Source organism: Pundamilia nyererei, unplaced genomic scaffold (assembly GCF_000239375.1).
Source record: "Pundamilia nyererei isolate P.nyererei 1_Seehausen unplaced genomic scaffold, PunNye1.0 scaffold00164, whole genome shotgun sequence".
Classification (NCBI taxonomy): Eukaryota; Metazoa; Chordata; class Actinopteri; order Cichliformes; family Cichlidae; genus Pundamilia; species Pundamilia nyererei.
This window is the reverse complement of record NW_005187565.1, coordinates 994849-1018547: the sequence shown is the minus strand read 5'-3', so window position 1 is coordinate 1018547 and position 23699 is coordinate 994849. Positions and strand designations below refer to the sequence as shown.

The 23699-nt window shown below is 41.8% G+C and overlaps 1 protein-coding gene across 4 annotated transcripts in view; it reads right to left on the bottom strand.

Annotated features, from left to right (window-relative positions):
- cdk14 (cyclin dependent kinase 14) overlaps positions 1-23699 on the bottom strand; it is a 227950-nt gene that overhangs the window by 146389 nt on the left and 57862 nt on the right. The window contains exons 1-2 of one of the 4 annotated variants that reach the window (XM_005745731.2): positions 16744-16831; positions 1320-1565 (exon numbers count right to left, since the gene is read on the bottom strand). In XM_005745731.2, the coding sequence (XP_005745788.1) occupies positions 1320-1550 (231 nt within the window). In that variant the 5' untranslated portion in view covers positions 1551-1565; positions 16744-16831. Of the gene's footprint in view, positions 1-1319; positions 1566-1671; positions 1694-16721; positions 16832-23699 lie in introns of those variants that run through there. The other 3 variants (XM_005745729.2, XM_005745730.2, XM_005745728.2) reach the window with 3 other exon arrangements.

Genomic DNA, 23699 nt, shown 5'->3' with positions numbered 1-23699 from the left:
GCTACTAACTGTGTTTCCATGACAACACTCGCACAATTGTTGACTGACTCTTAACCCACTATTTATCAAACAGACACTTTATTATCAACACCTCTGACGATGGTGGCTTTGAAATGTGAAGTCTTGCTTAATCAGGCTTTTCTCCGAAAGGAGATCAGACCACTGTCACCGCGCTCAGGCTGACAAGTTTGATTTTACTGGAGTTGAACCATTCTATAAGAGAGCCTTTGCTCACGGATTATTCTGTTATTAACAACCTGCTCTTTCAGTGCATGCATAATTAATAAGAGCACAAATTGTAGCTTTTCTCACTACACTGTTCTGACAGCAGGTGTCACTGATTATCAGAAGGTGTCATAGGACAATAACAATCATATTGTGTAACTTCACAACGCAAGATAATGAAGTTTTAGCCATTAGGATGAGTCTAGCAGGCTGTGATCAGATAAAAAAGGGTAACTACCCACTGTAATGATCAATTTACAGTATCTTCTTCTATTTTAAAGTCAATTGACATTGCTGCACCTGCATCCACACTAGTCTTTCACCATATTTGTATTTGGCTGGTTAGAGCCTGCACTACAACTAGGTATGCATATGACCAGTCAGCTGCAGTAGATGTTTAAACACTCATCGTAAGTTGTTAACAGAAATGCTTGTCAGTCAACTAAGTATTTTTGTTTATTAATGAACAGCGCCACTTAACTGTTGTGCATTAATTGAGGTCCATGTCTCTACCACTGATGATCCCAGACAAGCCCCCAAACGTAACGAATTTCTACTTTTAAAACTAAAAGTGAACACAATTATTCTTCCCAGGAAGGCCAATCACTGATTTTGCTAGCATCTTTAACAGGTGACTTGCTTGATGCATGTACAACTTTTATCATTAGGCATGAATGTTGAATGAAAGTTCCAATATGATACATTGATACACTACACCCATTAATTTTCCATGGCTACTCCTGAGAAGGTAGTTTCATTATTTTTTGGTTGCTCCTTGGTGAATACATAAGTAAGACTAACACCCTAGCATTAGATTCTTAAGCAATGGGATTCATTAATATTGAACAGCACTTCAAACTTCGTACAGTAACATAAATCAGTGTTGTTATGTGGAGCCAATTATCACCACTTTGAACAAGTTATAATCCTCCCCCTGTCGAAATAGCTAAAAGGAGTGCAAACTGCCGCGTATACTCAGCCCCTCATTAAGGCTAATGTCCAAAAGTTTTTGATATTCAAGGGTGTAAAAAATTAGAAGTTGTGCATTTGGTTCTTCGACACAGTTTTCTATGCTGCTGGAGAGGTGCACTTACAGAACTAGGGCTGGAGTGGCGGCGCAATTTGGGGGACTCTTTGCCAGCAGTTGAGCTCTTGGCGTTGATGCAGGCATTGTTCTCAGAGTGGACCCTTTTCACCTGACTGGCGGGCTTCTCAAACGGGTCGAAGCCACTCTGCGTGCGCTGAACTCTCACTTTCTTGTCTTCAGGGATGGTGTCCAGGGGCTTGATGACAGAGTCTGTTCCCTGGCAGCTGCGTGTGGACATCTTTGTGACACATATCTGTCAAAAGAGGGGAAGGGGAAGGAGAAGAGAAGTGAAGTGAAGAAAGGAGGGTGAAGATAAATGTGAGCATTAAGAGGGAAAAAAATAGTCCATCTGCGATTACCAGTGTTCAGCCAAAAAACTGACTGTCATCCAGATCCTGCCTGTTTTTCATCTTTCTGTCAGCCTGGGTCTCTTCCCTCCCTGTAGAGCCTCACTGCTACCTCTTTGCTAGGATGAGAGCCTTTTTATCTCCATCTCTCTTTTCTCTGATCAAAACAGCTCCAGCCTCCGTCAGCTCTGCTGCACATGCACTTGCTGCCGGCTGCTGCCGCTGTCCCTAGACTGCGCATACACACAGTCCCACCTTATCTCTAACACACATCTACGCGTTCAGACAATTGTGCAGACATGCTACAGAATGTCTCCAACACGCCCACCGGGCACAGCCCCCAGTACTCACCAACTATTTACAACAAAAAGCGCCTTAGCAGCTGCTCTGCCACTGTGTGTACGAGACACAAAAGACCCAGGCAGCATGACATGTTTTGCCACGGTTCCATTCAAGATTAAATATTTAGGTCTGAACTCCCCAGCAGGAAGAAGTTCTAATTACTCTAAAACACAAGGAGGAGTCGTCTTGCAGCTCACTGGTTTGCTCTTTACACAGGCCAGGTTTCATTGGACACAATGCAGCTTTTTTCACTGCGCAAGCCCCCTTCCCTGTCACGCTAATGTGATAAGATGTTATAAAAGAATAATATAAAAGCAGCAGCTATTGATCGGGAGGTTAGGTTACCACAGATTACTGAAAACCAGATCCAGGGTGCATTATACAGCACTGTTCAGAAGTCTTGAGCTATCCCTCGAAGAGAGACATGGACTGGTGTTCCACTCATTTTCAGCCCAGTCATGGTATCTGACTATTTTCAGAATATTTAATAAGCCACTTAACACTAATCTATAAGAAAAACTGAGACTGAAATTTAGAATGCAGTACAGTATGTCTTTAAAAAATTGGGGAAAACTGGACAAATAGAGGACAAAAAGAAACATATCCTATGTAAACATATTTTCAAAGCCATGTCCTTACAAAATAGGAAGAAATGAATCTGGCCCTTACAGGCACCTACTGTTTGCTGAAACCTCATCACAAATGTCTTGGTGGAAGGGCGACTTGCTTTATTTTTCCTCATGACAATGATCCCAAGTACACTGCAGTAAAATCATGTCTGGATAGAAAAGCACATAATGGAACACTATCAGTCTTGGATTGGTCTGGGATCATTGCGAGAGACAACAGAACAAAAGGCAGCCAGCATCCAAAGAAGACCTTTTAAGGTCCTTCAAGAAGTCTGGAGAACTATTTCTGAAGACTTTTCCTTTTCTATCAGCAAAATATGGAGAAATGATGGATTGCTGAAGAATTTTGCTTAGTGCAAAGGGTGAAACAGTTATTCCTGTTTTTAAGATATCATATTGTATAAACTAAACTACAGGTCTGTAATGATGATGATGTACAATCAGAGGAAAAATTAAAGTGAAGAGCAGGAAGTTAGCTTGCTAGTTTCCACCTAAACATTTCATACCATGTTCTGACTGAGAGATTTTTGAAACTAATTCAAACGTACAGCTCTGCTACCACTTTCAACATAAATGAAGACAGAAAACTAAACAGCAGTGACGTTTGTAGGGTTACTGAAGTTGGACTACCTGGTATATAATGTTGTGCTACGTGATTGCTAGCGACACAGCTATGTTAGCATAACATTAGCATAGTGAAGCTGGAGGATGAACGCCAACTTTTTTCCACTCGATAAAAGTTAACGTGAGGGATTCTGGTGGTCAGGGACAAATGCAATCGCATAGCAGGATGCTGTACACGGGCCAAACTTCAGTCAGGAGAACAACTGAGATTATTCATCCACAATACGAGGTTAGTTATTAATACACTGCAACAACATGGAAATAGAGCAGCTGCGAGAGAATTCAACATTAATGAATCAATGTTACGGAAGTGGAGGAAGCGCAGTTTTTGGCTTTCCCCATATTTCAAAAGTGCTTCATCTCTTTTCTATGACTGTCGCCCGCCATAATTTGCAGATGGTAATGGTTGTAGCCGCTGCGATGCTTTCGACCAAAACAGGCGCATCTTGATGACATCATCAACATGCGCTATCGCGATAGAGCGGTATAGTCAAAATCTCTATCGTTGTCTAAATTTATATCGTTTCTATCGTATATCGTTTATATTGGCCACCCCTTCCTTAAAGTATCAGTTAATACAGGTGGCTCATATTCTGTGACCGTCACTAGATCACAACCCCAATACTGTAAATCTCCTGACCTGTTAGAGAGCACTTTACACCACTTAGATGAATGTCAAACCAATCCAATAAGCATTTTGTCACCCACCTGCAGGTGTCCAGATAACTTGAGTAATTACAAGTTAAATTACACCTCCCATCCATCCAACCAAGTATTTTTTAGTAATTACGAGTCAGTTACAACAGCTGCAAATCTCCCCACCGACTGCAATACTGACATCTCACTGGCAACCCAGAATAATGATGCTTTCACTGCACACTGTAGCTCTTCCAGCTAAACAGCTTTAGCTCTAAAGTGGAGAGGATGTGCAGCTTCAAAGCTTCAAGTCAGAGAGATCAAAATTCAATTATTGGAAGTATCACACTTAAAAGGTAACAAGATATTCTCAAACCTGTATGAACCAACTGACATCTGGACTTGACACACACTGAACCCTCTGCAGCTTTAAATAAAGTATTCAATCAATTGCATAAAAATTGCATACCTACATGCAACATATTTAGTCCAACATCTCCACAAAGTCAGATAACCATGATCGATGTTTTCCTACTTTCAATTGCAAGTTAAATAATATTTACAAATTCAGCAAATATTTTACAGTTTTGACTGATTCTCTGAAGACAATTCTTTCTTGTCAGTCAAATTCAAAATCACTTTTTTCATATTAGCTCAGTTTAAAAAAAGTTAAGCAATGCGGCCACTTTTATTCAGAAGATTTCAAGCATGAAATTAAACTCCAAGCAAGGGAGTGACATAAGAACACGTTTAGGCAAACAAGCGCGTAAACTGGGCCAAGTAATACACCGGAGTAAGATGTGGAGAAAATAAAAAGAAATGAGGAGGTTGGAGTCACACACGGTAATGAGAATATAGCTGAGTCCCATGCACATCCAGCATGTCCTCAGTGACAGCAGTTGTCATCTGGAGCAGCACATTAAACTAACAAAAACAAATGCAGTCATTTAGGACCTATCGCACTACAAGGCATCAATATTTGATGAGAGTGTCTGTTTAAAGATGTCTAGGTTCCAAGAAGTCAACATCAGAGAATTATAAGAAACCAGAGGCATGAAGGCATGAAGGACACGCACGTCAGTGAAACCAACTAATAAAAGAAGGATAAAACGGTTAATGCAGAACTAAGTTACAGGCTTCTGGAATACCGCACAATGGTATTGACTGTCTTGCCCTCATTTAAAAATTAACCAGTGGCAATGATATTTGTTTCAAGCACTTTCAGCAGTTGACACAACATTTAACTAGCAGCACAGGTACAAAGTAACCATCTTGCTGCTACGTCGTTAAACCACTAATTGTTCTGGAATTTGTTTTATTTTTACTTTATTATAACGACCACACTACTCACTTATGCAATGATCTGAATAACTATCCCAGTGCTGGTGATCAAACATCCGATGTAAATGATCTAAGTTAGCCCGAGGATGTGCACGGACACCTGCTCTAAGTGTGTTGGGTTTCCTAGAAAGTGCTGTTCAAACCTCATCAGAGACAGTAGCATTACTCTTTTAAAAGTGAAACAGATTCTATATGTGGTCCTGTGTGGCACAAGAGTCAGAATCCTCTTTGATTAGCCAGGTTTGTGTGCACAAACAAGGAATTTGACTCCAGTTTACTTGCTTGTTGCTTCATTGCCGGACTTTGTATTGAGAGTTTGGAACAAAACACCCCTATTAGAGTGTGTGTCGCTGGTGTCACGAAGCACATTAATGTGCTGCTACAGAGAGCTTTTTGAACACGGATCTCATCTCCTCAACATTTTCCCTACAACAAACATTCAGATTATAAGAATCCATCTCATTCACTACATTACAAACTGTCATTAGAGTAATACTCAAATAATACAGTAGCCATGTGAGAGTTACATCACTGCTGCCCAGGACCAGATTACACAGGCTGCTTTCTTGCTTAATTGCAGTCACGACCCTGAAATTCATAGATGGACTAGTGAATGAGTAAATGTTCAACACTGAATCCACATCACACATCACATTTAAAAGCTAAAGTGGAAAACTGCATGGGTAAATTAGCAGCCTAAAATGTCCTGGCGGTCACTGGTTGCACATGTCACTTACCAAACTACTGAGATTAAAATAAGCAGCGTGGATCCCAAACTCACTGAGCAATTACACACAGAGGCTCTGTGAAAAGTCTAGCACTGAGAATATCCCACTGCACATATCAACCATCAAGGTCAGGCATTAAGCAACTTTGATCTGCTAAAAATCCTAAACCTGTTTTATCCACGGCTTCATCTAATAGCGTTTTACTTTCCACAAGAACAAAGAGCTAATGTTTAAAAATAAAATGATGGAAAACTTCAAAAAAGGAAAAGAAAGGAAAACAGAACATCTTTGTGGAATTTTCAGTTAGAGCTCTGTGTGTCAGATTTAATACTTTTTACACATAATTTGGTGTGATGCTGCACCAAAAGCATGAGCACCAATGTGTAATGACTGCTTACTGCCAGATAGATTACAAAGGAATTTCTTTACATTAGCTGGCTTGACAAGAACTAAAACCAGGTAACAACAGCGCTTTTCAACTTCTGCGCACTCATGTAGAAAAGGGCACTTCACTTGTCACGTGACTCTTTTTCACATGACAGAGTCACATGAGTAGGTAGCACTCATAGCTAACTATGAGAGCTACCTACTCCAGTCATATACATTATCAGATGATGATGAGCAAATGGTGTTAAAAATCCATGAAGAACAGAAAAATGTAACAGTGTTGCAAGTGATGAGCGATTATTGCTGAATAAAATCATGACTCTTGTGATTTAGTGCACACAGTGGTAAAACAAACTTCTTATTTCAGGTTATTTCAAAGCTGAGCGCGTTCTCAGGGCTGCTGCTAATTCCTTACATGGCAGCCACACATTAGAGCTCTGAAAATTTTAAACTGGATATATTTAAACTTTACTTTAAAACGAAGTTTATTTTCGCTTTAGTTTGTCAGCAGATCAAGGTGAAACTCATTTTACTGATTGAACAGGTGTTCTTCTAGTGGCTGCAATTCTAGCAGTGCTAAAGAGACTCAGCAGCAGATAACAATCAAGTAACAAATTCAATTCAATTTTAGTTTTATTTATACAGCACCAAATCACAACAACAGTCACCTGAAGGCGCTTTATATTGCACAGTAGACCCTACAATAATACATACAGAGAAAAACCCAACAATCATATGACCCCCTATGAGCAAGCACTTTGGCGACAGTGGGAAGGAAAAACTCCCTTTTAACAGGAAGAAACCAGGCTCAGAGAGGGGCGGGGCCATCTGAATCATATGTGTGAATCATATGAATCATATTCACCCACCAGAGAATCTATACCGCACTACATGCTGTCAATTGAAAAACAGTGGAGATGGGTTTGACAGTGGCTTGCAAACTCTCCTGGGCAGCCTCGCAGACCTGGGCAACCTAAATACAACAATTAAACACAAAAAGCCACAGAATATTTACATAATAGTGAAAGCTTTTCTAATTGGGAATATTTTAGCTTTCAACTTTTCTCTGTCTTGGCTGAAGATAACAACTCTAGACATTATATACTATTTTCTAACATTTTCATTTAGGTTTGACTGAAAAAAGGAAGATAAATGGAGCAAGCTGTCTGAGCTGATTATGCGATGCAAATTTCAAACAGCTTTGAGATATGTAGACCCAAATTATACTGACTAAACCTTGTATAGGACTGAGTGAGGTGGTAATCAAACCTCCAGATGAGTCTCATCAATCTCATAAAGTTGTATTTCTGCATGCTGTGGCAGCTGCACACTACCTGCTCAGTAACAAGCAGCAGATAGGCAGTGGATATATTTGAGCTTAGCAGCTAAAGAGGTATTTCTCTCATGAGTTGGCAATGAGGACAGGGCTAAACAAAGAGTACTGCACAAAGAATTGTCAGATGGCCAGAAACATGACTCAAACTGAATCCCATTGTTTCTTCGTGCCCTCTGGATGTGTAAGCAGGCAACAGGACCACGATATTTACTTCTTAAAAACGCTTTGGGGAAAGACAGTGTGCTACATATTATCATCCATCCAGACTGACTGGTTTACGGCGGTATGTAGAGGCCTTGCTGCATCTGGCTTTTCTCTGTTGCCAAGACAGGAACACCCCACCAAGACAGGGAAAACCCGCCGCAGATGCAATTACACCATATCGATTCTTATTGAAGGACAGCCTCTTTAATCACTACTACCCTCCACCATCAACACTCTGATATACCAACACACACAGAGACAAATAAACAAACTACATTGTTTTGCTATCTATAATTTATTCTGCACTGCTGCACTGACCTCTTTGCCCCACAGGGATCACTGAAGATTCATCTTATCGTAGTGTTGTCATACAGTGATGAAAATCCAGGGCAGGAACGAGCGCAGCCAGGACCACACTAATGCAACCATCTCCACAGGAGTAGTTACTGATGACATTAGCTTGAACGATGACAAGAACCTCAGAGGCCATAAAAGACCAATAAGCCATAAAGCCTACTTGTGTGCTCGTGCTAACTCAAAGCTATCAACCATGGAAACTTGGCTCACATTGAGGCTCAACCCACAGCACGAATGCATTTCCATTTTGCAGAAACAAAGAAGGGCTATTGGCTTGCCTGGGCTCATCATTCTGGCCTCAAGATGATACACCAGAGGAGAGACTGGAAAAAACCTCTCATCCTCCTCCCGTCCACACTGTCTGCAGAACACAAGCCTTTGTTTCATTGTTCTTGAATGGCAGAGCGAGAAGTGTGTGTGTGTCTAAATATAGCTGGTGCAGCTTTTCTATAATGCCTGGATGAGGGCACTCTGATAGAGATGCGTGAACAGAAAGGTCCAGTGGAATGACACGATAAAGAATGGCAGTTTAACAGATGGAGATTTGATTGAAGGTTAAGCTGATATGTCAGGGTGATGACATTTAAGTTAAGAGTCATATCTGTCCCTCTCTGACCATTTACAAGTGCCAGATGAGGCAACTGCTGCTTCCAGTAGCCAGAGGTTGGCCTCAAGCTGTACTTCAGAGCAAATTGAAATCTAGGGTGAACTTTTTCTGACTTTAACAGCACAAGCTATTTTACAACTTGAACTTTTTGGTTCCACAGGAAAGCTGAGTGGTCTGAGCAGACTTTGGCTGCATACAGATAAAAAACTTGGTTCAATTGCGGTCAGTTATTAGTTATCGATCACTAATCTATTAATAATTGAGCTTTGGAGTTTTCTACTGATCCACCAAGTACACCAAAACTTACAAACAATGGTCCTCTACTCCAGAAGCTAACAATCAGGCAACAGCAGGAAGCTTCCCAAAGAGCATGTCCCTCTTTAGCACCTACATGCTTCACTACTTTTCACAGTAGTCTTTATGCCCTCCATCAGATTTTCTAAAGGTGTCCAGTGAACTGTAATCTTTGCCGAACAGATTCTGACTCCTGAACCTTTTGTTTGACACCCCTGGTATACAGTATGCAATTGGAAGTGGAAAGTGATATAGTTTAAGCCGATAAGCATAGGCCTGCATGCTAGGAGTTAGTCAAGCATTAAAAAAACATCAAAAACCTGCACAGTTTTTGCAAAGGTAGACTTCTCATAAGTCAATTTCTGCCATTTGTAGAAATGCAGAAATTATGACCCTGTGACAACAGATCTAACAAACAAATCTAGCCACAAAGTTAAGACTGTGGCTTCATCAAGTTTCGAAGTTAGGAAAGCTAGATTTCGGTGTTAACAATTGGAAAACTTGTGGAAATTGAGTTTTAATGTATTGCCTATTTGCAATGTCACATTAAGCAATCATTAGAAAAACATCTTTTTCATTTTTAGTACGAAATTCGGAGTTTGAACTGGGTTTCCTATCACTGTCTTCTTAAACACTGTCCAAGGAAACTCCAAAAAGTTTATTTTTGCTTTGCTTCTTGGGTTTGAACCTTTCTCTAAAGTTCTCATCTTTTTGTTCTTCAACAACTACTTTATTTTCTTCATGTGCAGGTGTCTGAAAGTGGCTTCTACCACTTCATCCCTTACCCAAGCATGACCACACATGGTGTGGACACACTTCATGAAGACAAAGTCAGGCAACACGTCATCTGTACTCAGTCCCACAGCTCGACCTATAGGGTCAACCTTAAATGATGAGACTGTCTCTGTGCAAGTATGAAAATACTGAGTTGGAAGTTTTAACATATTACAGAAGTTACTTTGTTATGAAGTATTGCAGCTCCCTTTTTGGCACACACACACCTAGTTTCCAGTATCCTTGAGTTCTGCTGGCACTCATTAAATGCACCAGAAAAATAAAACATGCAAATGGATCTGCTGTGGGTCTTCATCATTTTGAATGCCAGCCCTAAGATATTGTGGATGAGAGTCTTAATTATCATACGTGGTGGAATAAAAGTATCCCAACAGATAAATTATGGCCTAGATAGAGACTTTTCATTGCAGCGATACGTACTGCATTTGCAGTTCTCATATTTTCACCTCATCTTGCATTTGGACCACCTTCAACAGGCTTTGACATCTAGAAATCCCACAGCGGTGAGACAATGACAACATATTACTTACTTCTGAGTAAGTCCTTGAAAGGGAGACATAACATCATTAATCTCCACTTCAACGACACAAAGCAACGTTGACATGTTTTAGAGATGCACTTAGTAGACTTTGGAGAAACATCAGCAGCTGAGCATCCGCACAGTCGATGCAATAGGCAGAAATCACAAATGAAAGTTAGCCTTTAACTGAGCCAACTTTACAGAACAGTCACACAGGCACACGTAAAAGAAGAGGTGAGATCTAATTTTACAATGCTTTGATTTAATATAATAAATAATACATGTTTTTGACGCTATTAGAGTAACAGATGGCATGCTTGAAAAACGAAGGCCACACAGAAGTACAGGTCAGTCAGTTTGCATGAACTCCTACTGTAGGTGAAAATGCCCAACTTTACAACCTTAAAGTAAATTTGGTGTGGGTGAGGGGTCTTGGGCATCTCACCACTGATGAGACCCTGTGGCAGACATGCTGGAGACAGTGTGTCTCTTTCTCTCTCCTTTGTAGTGGGTAGAGCTAGAGGAGGTGACTGGCAAGAAAATATACTGTGAAGCTCAGAAAAGTGAAGAAAGTGAAAAAGATGCAGTTACTACCTCTCAGTTAAATCCATGTGACCTTGTTCCTTAACAGCATAGGAATTACAAGAAGCTATGAATTAACTCCATTTACAGGTGAACTGTGAGGCTCAAGGAGAATTACACTGAAAAGGATGGAAACATTCAGAAGATGTGTTGTATCAGAGTATTGGCCTGATAAAAATGTAGGAAAATCAAACGCTACATAATTTATGGCATCACTACTCAAAGAAATGATAATGGACAAATATCTCGCGGGACTACTTAAAGTCAAAAACAAGCATAGACTCGGACACGCAGCTCCAAGACTGATGATTCTAAGACTGCACAGGCAGAGAATCAAGCATTGGATCTAACTATAAAAGTAAGTATTATTATTAAAGTAATAACAGTAATTAGTAATATTATTTTCCCAAACTGGAGTTTATAATGAATAATGAAAGTAGAACCCTGAGTTTAATTACTCAGCTCGTAACGACAGAGGGTAAAACTCTAAATATCACAGTTTATGTTTGTTACGGACCTCTCATATTAAACAAACCCAATAACAGCGATTTCAGAGATGTGCAGAGGTCTGTCCAGGATCACACTGGTTGCTTGACAGCATTTACTGACTGTGTTTCAACATGTCGATGGATGTTAACATGAAATGCTGTCAGAATATACTAAACTCTGAACTCGGTCTGGATTCAAACATTCAGTTTTAATTAGGTGTCCTAATAATCTTTAAGAATATACTAGAATTTACTGTAGAAACATTAGAACTACTGCTTGTATTTGTCATGCAGTCCTATAGAATAAGCTTGGGAACGGGCTTAATGAATAACAAACTACAAGATGTCGTTTTGCAAAGACGCTTCGGCATCTATCACTGCATCACTGTGTGAAATGTCTTACAAATATCACCCATGTGCATCAGTATCTCAGGTTCAGTGACCAGTGCCAACCAGCCTCGTCTCTTAGAATGACCGAAGCTTCTGAGGTCCAGTTACCTTCCTGGAGGAGGAAGTGTTCTGGCCAGTTAATGACTCAGGCAACCCTCCTACCTCCCTGATTAGTGTAGCCAGTCATTGCCTCTGATTGGGACACTGGAGAACGAAAGGTCCAGAGACATAAATGACTAAATTGGCTCACTTCCCAGTTGTTCCAGCTTCAGGACAGTGCTCGGTCACTCAAGAGAACAGCTGTGACGTCGCCAGCTCCTTACCTCAACCTCCGCCCCCCTCTGACTTCGCTCCTTCCTAAGCCCTGGCATGTTAGCCCTCGCTCATCATCAAACACTGTCACATAAGGCTGTGAAACCCAAGCCAAGAGTGCAGCATTAGAATAAAAACAATTTAATGAGCAGAGCAACATTTCGCTTTTTTATAATGCAGAAGTGCTAGTGGCAATTTTCTGATTTTGTCTCCCTGAAGACAAGGGCTGCTCTGAGGATTCATTACAGATTCTGGGTACACCGCCACGCTGGGAGGCTATCACAAACTTAAGTCAGTTATAATGTTGTGTTTCTTTCAAAGGGAAAATGTAAAGCTTCTCCATATTGACAGTGCTTTTTAGTTACAGTTCAACTCATTTGATCTCATTTGAGTATCTAGGCTGGAGAATTTCAATTCAATTCAGTTTTGTTTAAATACCACCAAATTACACCAACAGCTGCCTCAAGGTGCTTTATATTGGAAGGTAACGACCGTACAGATAAAACCCCAGCAATTAGACAACTGCTAGTGAGAGAATGGGGAGGAAAAACTCCCTTTTAACAGGAAGAAACCTCTGGCAGTGATTAGAGGGAGACAGGACAAAAGACACACTGAGGAAGAGAGCTGGAATTCCTCAACTAGTATTGACCTAGCTAAACACAATGTACCAGTTAACTGTTAAGACTTGTATACTTCTACCCATTTAGATATTGTAGACAAATAAAGATATTTCACTAGCTGGGCCCACATCCTCATTTATGTTTGACAGCGTTTTAGTAGGAAAAAGTGAACGCTTTGACATGAATTGAGCTGTGGTTTGGGGAAGGCCTTGAAGGGGACTGGCGACGGCTCCCGGGCCTGGCCGATCCCCATGTACTAAACAGAAGTGAAGAAGTTGAAGAATGGAGAAGAAGGAGGGAGGGAGGGTGGGGCACGTAAACGAGAATGATCAGCTTGCAGAACTAGGGGAACCTATATAGATGACAGCTGGAAGGAGCGTGTTTGGAGGCGTGGTCCTGCTCCTGAAATTCCCATACATAATCTCCAACAGTTACTCTATTCTCAGTAACGCATCTTTGTAGCATCTGCTTGGCAACTGACTATAATATTATTATCCAGCTGTTTGTCAAAACTCTCCCCGTGATCGCCCAACATGGCCAACACAGCAAACACAACTAACACAGCTCTGGTCTTCCGCTGTGTACCATAACTAAGGTTACAGCTAACTTTATAGTTAATATGTGTAGTAAACAAGAGTAAATGTCAGTGGATTTCTTTGCAGAAACTTCCATGGCACTTCATTTAGCTGTTGTTGAGGTATTGGAGGCTGGACCAGAGTGTTTGACGCACAAGAGCGCTATCATGTTATTGGCATTGTTAAGCCCCTTAATGACCGCTAGCATACTCTGCTCTGCAGCACTCTAGTATTTAAAAACCAGTTTCATGTAACAGTCCACTTGAAATCAGCATAACAAAACAGCATTACTAGATGCAGATCTCAGGTCTAATAGGGCATTTACCACTGACTCATTAGCACAAGTGCCACTAAAGTAAACACATTCACTTTGTAGCCACTTGATGATATGAATCACACCATGTGCCACTGACTCCATCTCCAGGGATTTGCATCTGAATAAAAGTATCGTGTTCGCTGTCAGAGACCTGCCTAGGTGAGGGTCTTACACTGAAGGGACCATTCCTTACTTCTCTTTCTAGGAGCCGGTACAGACAATATTGATGCTCTGGATTTATTTGATGCGCAGGTATTGGTAGTAATCCCTACAAACCTGGACAAACAAAACTTGTCTTAGTGGGTGCAATCCATCGAGGACAAGGTTAAGACAAAGTGGTGGTACAAACACAGGGTAAGAAAAGCTTTTGCTTGGAAGCTGTGTTTTTGTGCTTGTTTTCAGTCTCACAAAGCCAGTCCTCTCACAGCACATCTCTCACAGTAGGATTATAGTCAGGGAAATATCCACTGCAACTGCCTGAACCTGGCAGCTTGAATTCTGACAAATTCCTTAAGGATAGGTAGCAACCAACCTTTTTAGCTAAATAGACCTTAGCTCATATGGTTGTGCGGTATCTAACCTGTGATCAGAGGTAGTGTTTGTCTTACAAGCATCAACTTTACAAGCTTGTTTTTACTTCAATAAACAAGAAATGTCCATTCCTCATCCAAATACTTGAGGCATACAGTGATGCTTACTCTTGGGAAGAGGCTGTACACAAGTTGTAACAGTCGCATGTTTGTGTTTTAGCAGTGTCCAACATGTGGATCTGCACATAGGCCCAACACTGTTCAACTTTAGTACAGTACAGTCCCCAGAGCAGGAAACAAAGGGCAACGGGATCCAGGACAAGACAACCAGACTAATGTCTAAGTCCAACTGTAAAACTCTCCTCCTCTTCATAGGACAGTAAGTCAAAACAATTCTGCAGAACCAACACGTTCCAATTGAAGTCGGGTTTATACATAAAGATTTCATATTATAGCAACAGCCTCAGAGTCCCACACAGTGCTTGTCATGCTAAGGCTTTTGAAAGTAGAACAATATCCTTCCAAACATACAATGTGGCAATCACACTTTTAACAGCAAAGAAGAGACATTTGGGCATTATTAGAATATGTAGCTACTTTGGATGCATAAGCAAGTGATCCATGGTCCCAATCTGACCTGAAAGCCATGGGCTGGGTTTGACTTGGATAACACCAAGACTTGATTTATCACAATACACCTAATGTGTGGCTAATACACCCTGAGGAAACACTGTCTGTCATTGGATTCATCTAAGAAGTTGGAATGGAGTTCTTGGAAAGGATACTGCTGGCTGTAGATGACATTTAGTCTGACCTAGATCATTAGTTCAAACATACTGACTCACTCAAAATAACATCTTTTTGTTTTGCTCCATTGTTTTTTACAGCCAAGACTTACAAAGTCTCGTGTGGCTCGTCTGCTCTGGCTAAAGAAGCCAAAGCAGAAGTGCCAGATAGTTTCCTCAAGTGACCACTTAAGTCTGGGTCCAAAAGCAAGTTAATCCCCACAGACTCCAATGTTTTTACAGCCTGGTACGGAAACACGGATGTCTGCTAGGCCTGACCGCACTATGTTCAGTACCTTAACTGGACCTCTAGATTGTGTATAACTTGCTGTCAACACCTTTTGGAGTATTTTAATTGATTTATCTGCATCACGATCCACTGCTATTCAAAAAGTTTGTGTATCAGTTTTGTTGAGTGAAATTTTAGTATTTTCTTAGTTTGTAACTTAGTACTAACTGGCAGGTACGCGGGTACTCGCACAGGATGGAGTACTAAGTTGTGCTACTCAGCACTCCAAATATAGTCACTTCTGGCTCCCGCAAACCAACATGTCAGAGTCAAAACCAATAAGTGATGTCACAGTGGAGCTGACCACAGTAAGTAAAGTAGAGCTGCACAGTTAGGTATTCCTGCAGACATATAAACACACAGGAAGCCAAGTTTGCCTCCACTTATGCCTTCCATTGAGTGCAGCATGAACAGCCTTTCAAGCTTCTCCATTAAGAGGACACTACTCTCGATTTGGCTCTTTATTCTGACTCTTATGCTCTCAAACAGATTACACCCTGTGTCTCCTGTTTCAGCCCTCCTTCCTTATTCTCTCTACTTCCTAACAGCTTGGCTTGTCTTCCCAAGGAGCTGCATATGGCCCTGCAGAAAGGCTCGCACACATCCACGAGACGCTACCACAGATGGTAAATGGCCTGTCCCTGTCTTCCTCTCTCTCTCCCCCTTTCGCTCATCCACAATGCCCACATTCCATCCCTCCGGGCTCGGAAAAAGAGGAGCGTGTTGCAAATTTGCCCAAAGTGGGACATCATATTGTAGAGTGAGCAGAAAAACGCTGCAGCGGAACATCCCGTCCATTAGACGAGTACACATCAGCACCCATTTCAGCGCCACAACGGAAATGCTACCTATTAGCACGAGGGAGGGGGGGAGTGAAGGAAAGAAGGAGGGGAGCTGACAGTAGTGACGTTAAGATTTGACTTTGTTGCGAAAACTGCAGACACACACTGGCACAGACACTCAATGTCTTCTCGCTACTTCCCTTCTACCCTCAGAGTCCCTCATCACATCCTCCCCACTGACACAAACTGATACTCAGGTGGACTACTTTCAGGCTGTCATGCATGCCAGTATGACAGCCTATCATTACTCCGGTCCTGAACAAAAAGCCTAGTACGCACACTATGCTCGCACATAAATCAAATCCATTCCCCCTAAATGCACATATGCTGACGCCCTTGCACATCTGTACATTGTACAGTGTTACGTGTGTATGTGTGGTGTGCCTGGGGAATACTATTCATGCTCATTTACACACACGCGAACAGAAGGGATGCAGCTGAGGCAAGGGAAGAAAGGAGGAGGTGGAGGCGGGGTGGGGGTGATGACAAGGGATGCAGGACAAAACAAGCGCCAATCTCAGCCTTGCTCTTACCTTCCAGGAGGAAACAGCTCACCTGGATGCCTCTGAAGAGCAGACAGAACGCACTCAGGCCAACCTCTCCTCCTGCAAACCAGCTCAAAACATCGCCCTCCCTCCCTCCCTCCTTCTCTCTCTCGCTCTCTTTCACTCTCTCTCGCTCTCTCTCTCCCTTCCCTCTCTTCCGCTCGGTTTGCAAGCTGGAAATGATGAGATTGTACTATAAGCAGAGGGGGGAGTGAAATTAGACACAGTTCAGGGTATTAGGAGGCTACGTTGTTTCTGGCCGAGCGCCCTGGGAGACTGCAGGCTCTGTGGCTCATAGGTGACAGGGAGGTGATGATGGAGGAGGTGGTCGAGTGGAGGCGTTTGTTACAAATGGATGCAACACAGCAACACAGAAGAGAAAGAGGCTGACAGCGAGGACATCCTGGAATCCTTGAGGACCCCTGCTCTGCTCTGAGATGGTACAGCCCAGAGGAGTATGAGGAAGCAAACAGTATCTAAAGCAGCAGCAGCAGCAGCTACGCTAGCCAGTTGAAACTACCGTGATTCAGCCACAACGCGCGTGTGTGCGTGTGTGTGCGTGTGTGTGCGTGTGCGTGTGTGTGTGTGCGTGTGTGTGCGTGTGTGCGTGTGTGTGTGTGTGTGTGTGTGAGAGAGAGAGAGAGAGAGAGAGAGAGAGAATCTGAGCTGAGCCAGGTAAAACGAAGATGAGCTGTGTTGATTACAGGGCTACAGCCCCTTAGGTGAAACCAGAGGCTGAGGTCCTTTGTCAGCCCAAAGCATTCACCATAACTGGAAGACGTGAGATGAGTAGTGTAAGAATACACCTGACACCTTCCCTAAATATAATCTAGACCTCATTCTGGAAAAATGCCACATTGTCTAGCTGTAAAAAAGACTTTTCCCTTCAGATATGCTCTGATATGGTCCCTCTAATACTAAACACCTTAACAGCTCAGGAATATAAACAGTGCACAGATGCATGTTATGGATGATTCCACTGAGATGAATTGATGTTCAGTTTCTATGTCGTCAAACAGAACCACGAGGGGAAAACCTTTGCTGAAACCAAGCATTCAAAGCTTTTGGCTTCAGGGATCAGCTGTACTGAGTCCGACCTCATTATTTGAAACTTTGACCATAAAACAGTGCGTGTCATGATGGAGCGGTAGTAATGGTAGCACCATCGACTCATAGCAAGAAGGTCGTGGGTTCAAATTCCCCATCTTGCGGGGACCTTTCTGTGTGGAGTGTGCATGGTGTCTCTTGTGTCTGAGTACTCCACCTTCCTCCAACAGGCCAAAGGCATGCAGTTAGTGGGATTAGGTTAATTAGCTCTAATCTAAATTCGGTGTAAATGGTTGTCTGTCTCTCTGTGTTGCCCTGTGATAGGTTGGTGGCCTGTCCAGGTTGTACCTTGCCTCCTGTCCTACACCAACTGGGATAGGTTCCTGGTTTCTGTTAGAATATCACAAAGCCTGACTGGGCTAAGAATCCGGAACTATTTCATCGTTTTCAAAAGCTACAGCCTTCTGTTGTCATTAGCAATTTTACGTATTTAAAAGAGCATCAAAAAAGAAATAAGTCCTAGTAATCTGTCCACTCACTTCCACTAGTTACAGATTGCACGTAGTCTATATCATCCTTTGCAATAAATGACAACATTAACCAAGCTCTCTTGCAAAGATGATAAATAGAGGAATACATTCTCTGGTGTCTCTTTCTTAATAGTTTATACCCACTGTGTGTAAACCTAGGCCAACATGTATCGGCTCTTCTTTCTGAGCTGTAGCTATACAGCAACAATGAGAGCAGTGAACTATTAACCTGGAGCACCTTGGGTGTTATGAAGGGCTGTCACGCATAATGCTCTAAAGTACGGGGTTCAGGGTATCAGATCAGGACATATAAATGAAGAGCCTTCATGTCAAACCGAATGAGTCTACAAGCTGGGTCAGATTAGCACTAAAACTGGGAATTAAAGAGCAGAGAGCCGCACCTCGGATTGCTCTGTGCGGACTTTGTCTAACAGCGCTGCGTGCCACTTTTGCAATTGATGCTGCTCATAGTCAATTCACCAGTTCCTAAACGGCATCAAAGGTGTTTCAAAGAACACCTGACAGTTCAGGATATTTCATTCTTATCCCACTGGTGCAGGTCTGACTACCACTTCAATGAACAGGCCGTCCTTTTTACAGATTCACTGAGTTTGCTTATATAATACCTGCTGCGCTGCGCAGATAAACAACCTATAGATATGGATACAGGTTTACGCAACAAATGTGACTGTTCTCTAATAAAGGCTTTGTAAATAATAATGTGTCACATGACCATAAAATAATGACTATATAATCTGATCACGCCGCTCAAATTGCATTTATCCAGTCGTACTAACCCATGTAGAATATTGATCAAGGCTCCTGATTAATACGCTGCTGTGCACGTGTCTGATGTTCATCCTTTACTTTGTTATAAATATACTTTATCTCAGCTTGTGCTTCCTGTGCTTCTAAGCAGTGCTTGTGAGTCCAGGAGGAATGGGTTTTTATATTTTATAGATGGGGTTGAGACTAGAGCTGGTTTGGTTTTTGACTGTAGGTACTAAGGACCTGCCATAGGACAGGCGCCATTTTGATTTGGGGCATGAAACAGGTAGACAAGGATAGAATGTTTACTAATTACTACCCAGTATTACTAGCAAAATCATAGTAGGCTGAATCTGTGGGCTTAGGGGTGATTGACTGTAAGCTATAGGAGTGTGTGGTAGCCACTCCTATAGCTCTTGTTAATAAACCCTCTACAGTTCTTGTTTCTTACTTGTTACTTCAACCTGTCCCCTGTAAGCCACTTTGCAACCCTCCCCCCACTAACTTCTTCTTTTAATGCTTTCTGATATGCATTATCTCAGTCAGCAGCCTCTTTGTTGTCACTGTTACCTACTACGTATGGTGCAGGGGTCCTGTGCTGCTCCCTGCATACCTTTTGTGTAAGGCATAGAAGCTGAATTAGCATTTTTGACTGATTGTTTGTTATGTAGTAGTTCTGAAATGTTCATCTAAGGATTTCTTTGGCCAAACTGTGAAATTTGTGCACCTCCTAACAGTAGGATCGATAAAACTATGAACCAGCAAAAGGGTGTCGGGGCAAATGTGGGAGAAGCCTGATCTGATCCTCCAGCTTACAGACGTTAAGGATCTATCTAATGATTGCTAACATGATGTAATCACAGACCGTGGGAGGTCTTTTGGAGTCCAGGGCTCAGGAATGTTGGAGCACAAAACTGGCATTGCATCATATTTGTGTTGTTAATGTTTCAGCTCAATAGTGTATCATCATCATGAAAGTTAGAATCCAATAAATAAGTGAAGTGTGTCTGATGCGCTCATGACCCAAAGCCAGCGGTACAGTGGTGCAGTAACGCTGCAGATAATCGTCAAGTGGATTATGTTGCTTCAGTTTTGTTGTCTGACAATGTCATTTCTCTGAGCAACCACTAGATGAAGACAGATGAATGTATGACTGTACGTGAATGTAACATTACCACAGCAATGAGTACACAACTGAAACAACTTACTGATCAGTTGAAAAAGGAGTGCTTATAGGAGTAGCAAAGGAGCAACGTGAGCTCAGAGTGCTTTTGAAGTGGACCCTCAGCATCTTTCCTAAATTCATGAGTGCCATCAGTGCCTACAGAGGAGACGCTGCCTCCCAAATCATGACATTCTCCATCACAAATACACATCATCAAACAGCACAGCTTTTCTTTGTTAGGACTCTGGCTCAGACTCACCACCACCCCTTTCCCCTACCTCCCCATGTTTTCTCTTTCTCTCCGTCATGGATGACCTTGACTGACAGGCTTGTTGCTACAGGAACCACACCATATCTATTGTGTCGTAGTGTGGCAGGAAAGTGTGAAATCCACAATAAGATGGCTCAGATTGGATTGAAAATGGAGTCAATTTCAAACCTGCAGCAGACGGCAATCACTTAAAACCAGAAAAATGAAGGTTATTTGCATTTTAACAGGATTTAACCCCCCAAAAATAGCCTCACTAACACACACACACACACACACACACACACACACACACACACACACACACACACACACACACACGTGTGTACAGATTCAGGCTAAATGCATAACAGGGAGGTACAGCACAGAGCTGGGGTGAAAAGCCCGTAGGTCATTCATTATTCAGTGGTGCACAGAAAACGATCTCCTGACTCTGGTCCGAAGCAGATAAAAACGCACTCACACAAACTGTGTGGATGGTCGAGTTCACTGTTAAGCATTTTTGTAATAGTTATTTAAAGTCCACCTGAAGGAGGGAGGGTCTGTATTTGATGAAGTCTCTGTGGAAGAGTTCATGTGCAATGTTCCCTCTAAGCTGCGCACTGCTGGCACGTCTCTGCGCACAGAAAATCTGCGCTGCGCACAAAAGAAAATCTCACCTGAACTGAAATTAAAATTAAAACTTTAACAATTCTGTTTTGCAGTGTTAGTCAGTGAGTGACTGGCTGCTCCCGTATGGGATCAGAACGATGCCACCTTATCCCATAGTCCAGCCAATGATGCGATTCACATTCGTATATACGCAGCTAACCAACGTGGTTGACAGGCTACAGCGTCCTTATGTGCCGACACCGGTGTTTAGCTAGCAAAGCGGCTGATGTGGAGTGAAGCCACGTTAATGACAACGTGTACAACCATTGGAGATGTGAGCAGGACAGACGGAACAACTGACGGAAAAAGTGTGGACTTTATAGCAGTTTTTAAATTGTGTTGATCGGCCACGTAAAAGCAGAGTTATGATAAAAATATCTGCAATGTTTGGTTTTCTTCCTAAATACTGTCGTTGTTTATATTTACTGCGGGAAGAAACGGTAAAAACTGCGTTTTACAAGGAAAACGCTCGAAAGTCTGTGAGCAAAAACAGAACCAAAAAAACCCCAGCCTTTCCTACTGGTGGAAAAATGTACCATGTGGACCAATCAAAAAATGATATGGCAACATGGCATTTAGTTGTTGAGATACAGGAGGAAGTTTTAGGAGTGACGGCAGTGTTTTGAGATGTGAGAGATTTGCGACGTTTAGCACAAATCTTGTGTAGTTAGTGTGTAGTTAGTGTGTAGTGTAGTCAATAGTTTTGTTGTGTGTCAGAACAATGAGGCGACTGCTGAATGTTACAGGTGTTACAGCAGTGATACATCTCCTGTTGTCAGGCCTGCAGGTATCAGGCTGTTGTTCTCCTTCATCTCATAGTGGACAGAAATTATTTTGGAGTGGCACAAATAATTTGTGTGGCATCAGATTTGATGCAGAACAGCTGATTGTTCTGTAAATAGTAGTGATGTGTCGTTCGCGAACGAAATGGCTCTTAGAGCCGGATCTTTGAAGTGAACGATGCGAGCCGGCTACTTATCGCGAGCCGTGTTTTTTTTTTTTTTTTCTTTCTCTCACCCTCTCTCTCGCACTTTTTTCCGCTTCACTCCGCATGCGAGCCTTGTGCTTTGCGCTTGGAAGAGGGGGGAGGGGCGGTAAAAACTCCAAAACACGTACAAAACACAACAGAAGTGCTCCAGGATGCTACGCCCAGCCTTGAGCTTTTGTTACCTAGTGGCTACACAAGCCAGCAAGTACCAACGACCTGATTTGGTGTGTGGTAGTAACAGGTAAATGAACTTTTTTTTTTTTTTAATTATTTGAATATATATATGAGTGCTTGTGTAGAAATACACAAACCATACACATATGCTTTCAATTGTGTAATTTAAGTGATCTAGGTAGCTCTGTTTTGAAGTTCAGTTAAAGCAAGAAATGTGTTTTGGAGTTTGTACGTGCTTTGGAGTTTCTATGCGTTTTGTCTCTAGGGGCCAGTGTATATATTTATATATAAACATATATAAATAAAACCACTTTTTTTTTTACATTAGTAATTCCTTTTGTGCATAATTTCATATTATTGTTAATAATAAATTAATTAAAGCAACAAAACAACCTGAAGAGCCGGTTCGGAGCCAAAAGAGCCGGCTCTTTTTAGTGAGCCGAGCCGAAAGAGCCAGATCTCTAAAAAGAGCCGGAAATCCCATCACTAGTAAATAGTTTGAAATGTTTATTTTAAAAAACGCCTTGGCTGCAAAAAACTTTGTTGTTTGCATAACTCAGTTACTTTTTTGAAGAAGTAACTATACAATAATTGCCCAACATTGGTCATTATATACTGTATTTTGCAGACAGAGAGTTACAGGACTCTCTCCCAGACCACAGACTCACACTCATAATACAAGTCACAGCTTTATAAAAAATTTTGTTTTCAAAATTGGAGTTGAAGTTAGTTTTCCTTCCAATAGTGTTAACATACTGCACAGGTCATGAACAAGATTTATTTTACATTTTCATTGTAAGTGGGCTAAAGCAGTTAATTAAAAGTCGTCTAACATAAATGTAAATGCTGTAATTTGATTATTTTAATAAACATGTAACTTGGATGGATTAGATGCCGGCGTGACCACAGTGCACACGTCTGCTGTTGCTCACAGTGGTCCAAGGGGCCGCTCAGGGAGTTTGAGTGTTCACTCAAATACATGAAAAATTAGAGGGAACACTGGTCATGTGGTCACCAAAAATTAGCACTGACTGATGATGAAATCTACATCACTTAGACCCAAGTGGTGCCCAGCTAACATGCGAACGCAGAAACTATAACATGTCTGTATGGCTATCAGGGGTTAAGAGGTGAACGCTTGCAGACAATGAAAAGCCCACCTGATGAGCAGAGAATATGAGTCGAAGCGATATGATATTCAGATTAGAGATTAGTAACTGAAAGCAAGAGAGACCCTCCTGACGCAGTTCAAACACCTGAGCACGTTCAAAAAGTAGAGCTGGGCGATAGAACGATAACGATATGTATCGCGATATAACTTTTTCTCGATAGAAAAATTAAACTATCGCGATAGACCTCGCCGCTCTTGTCCTCT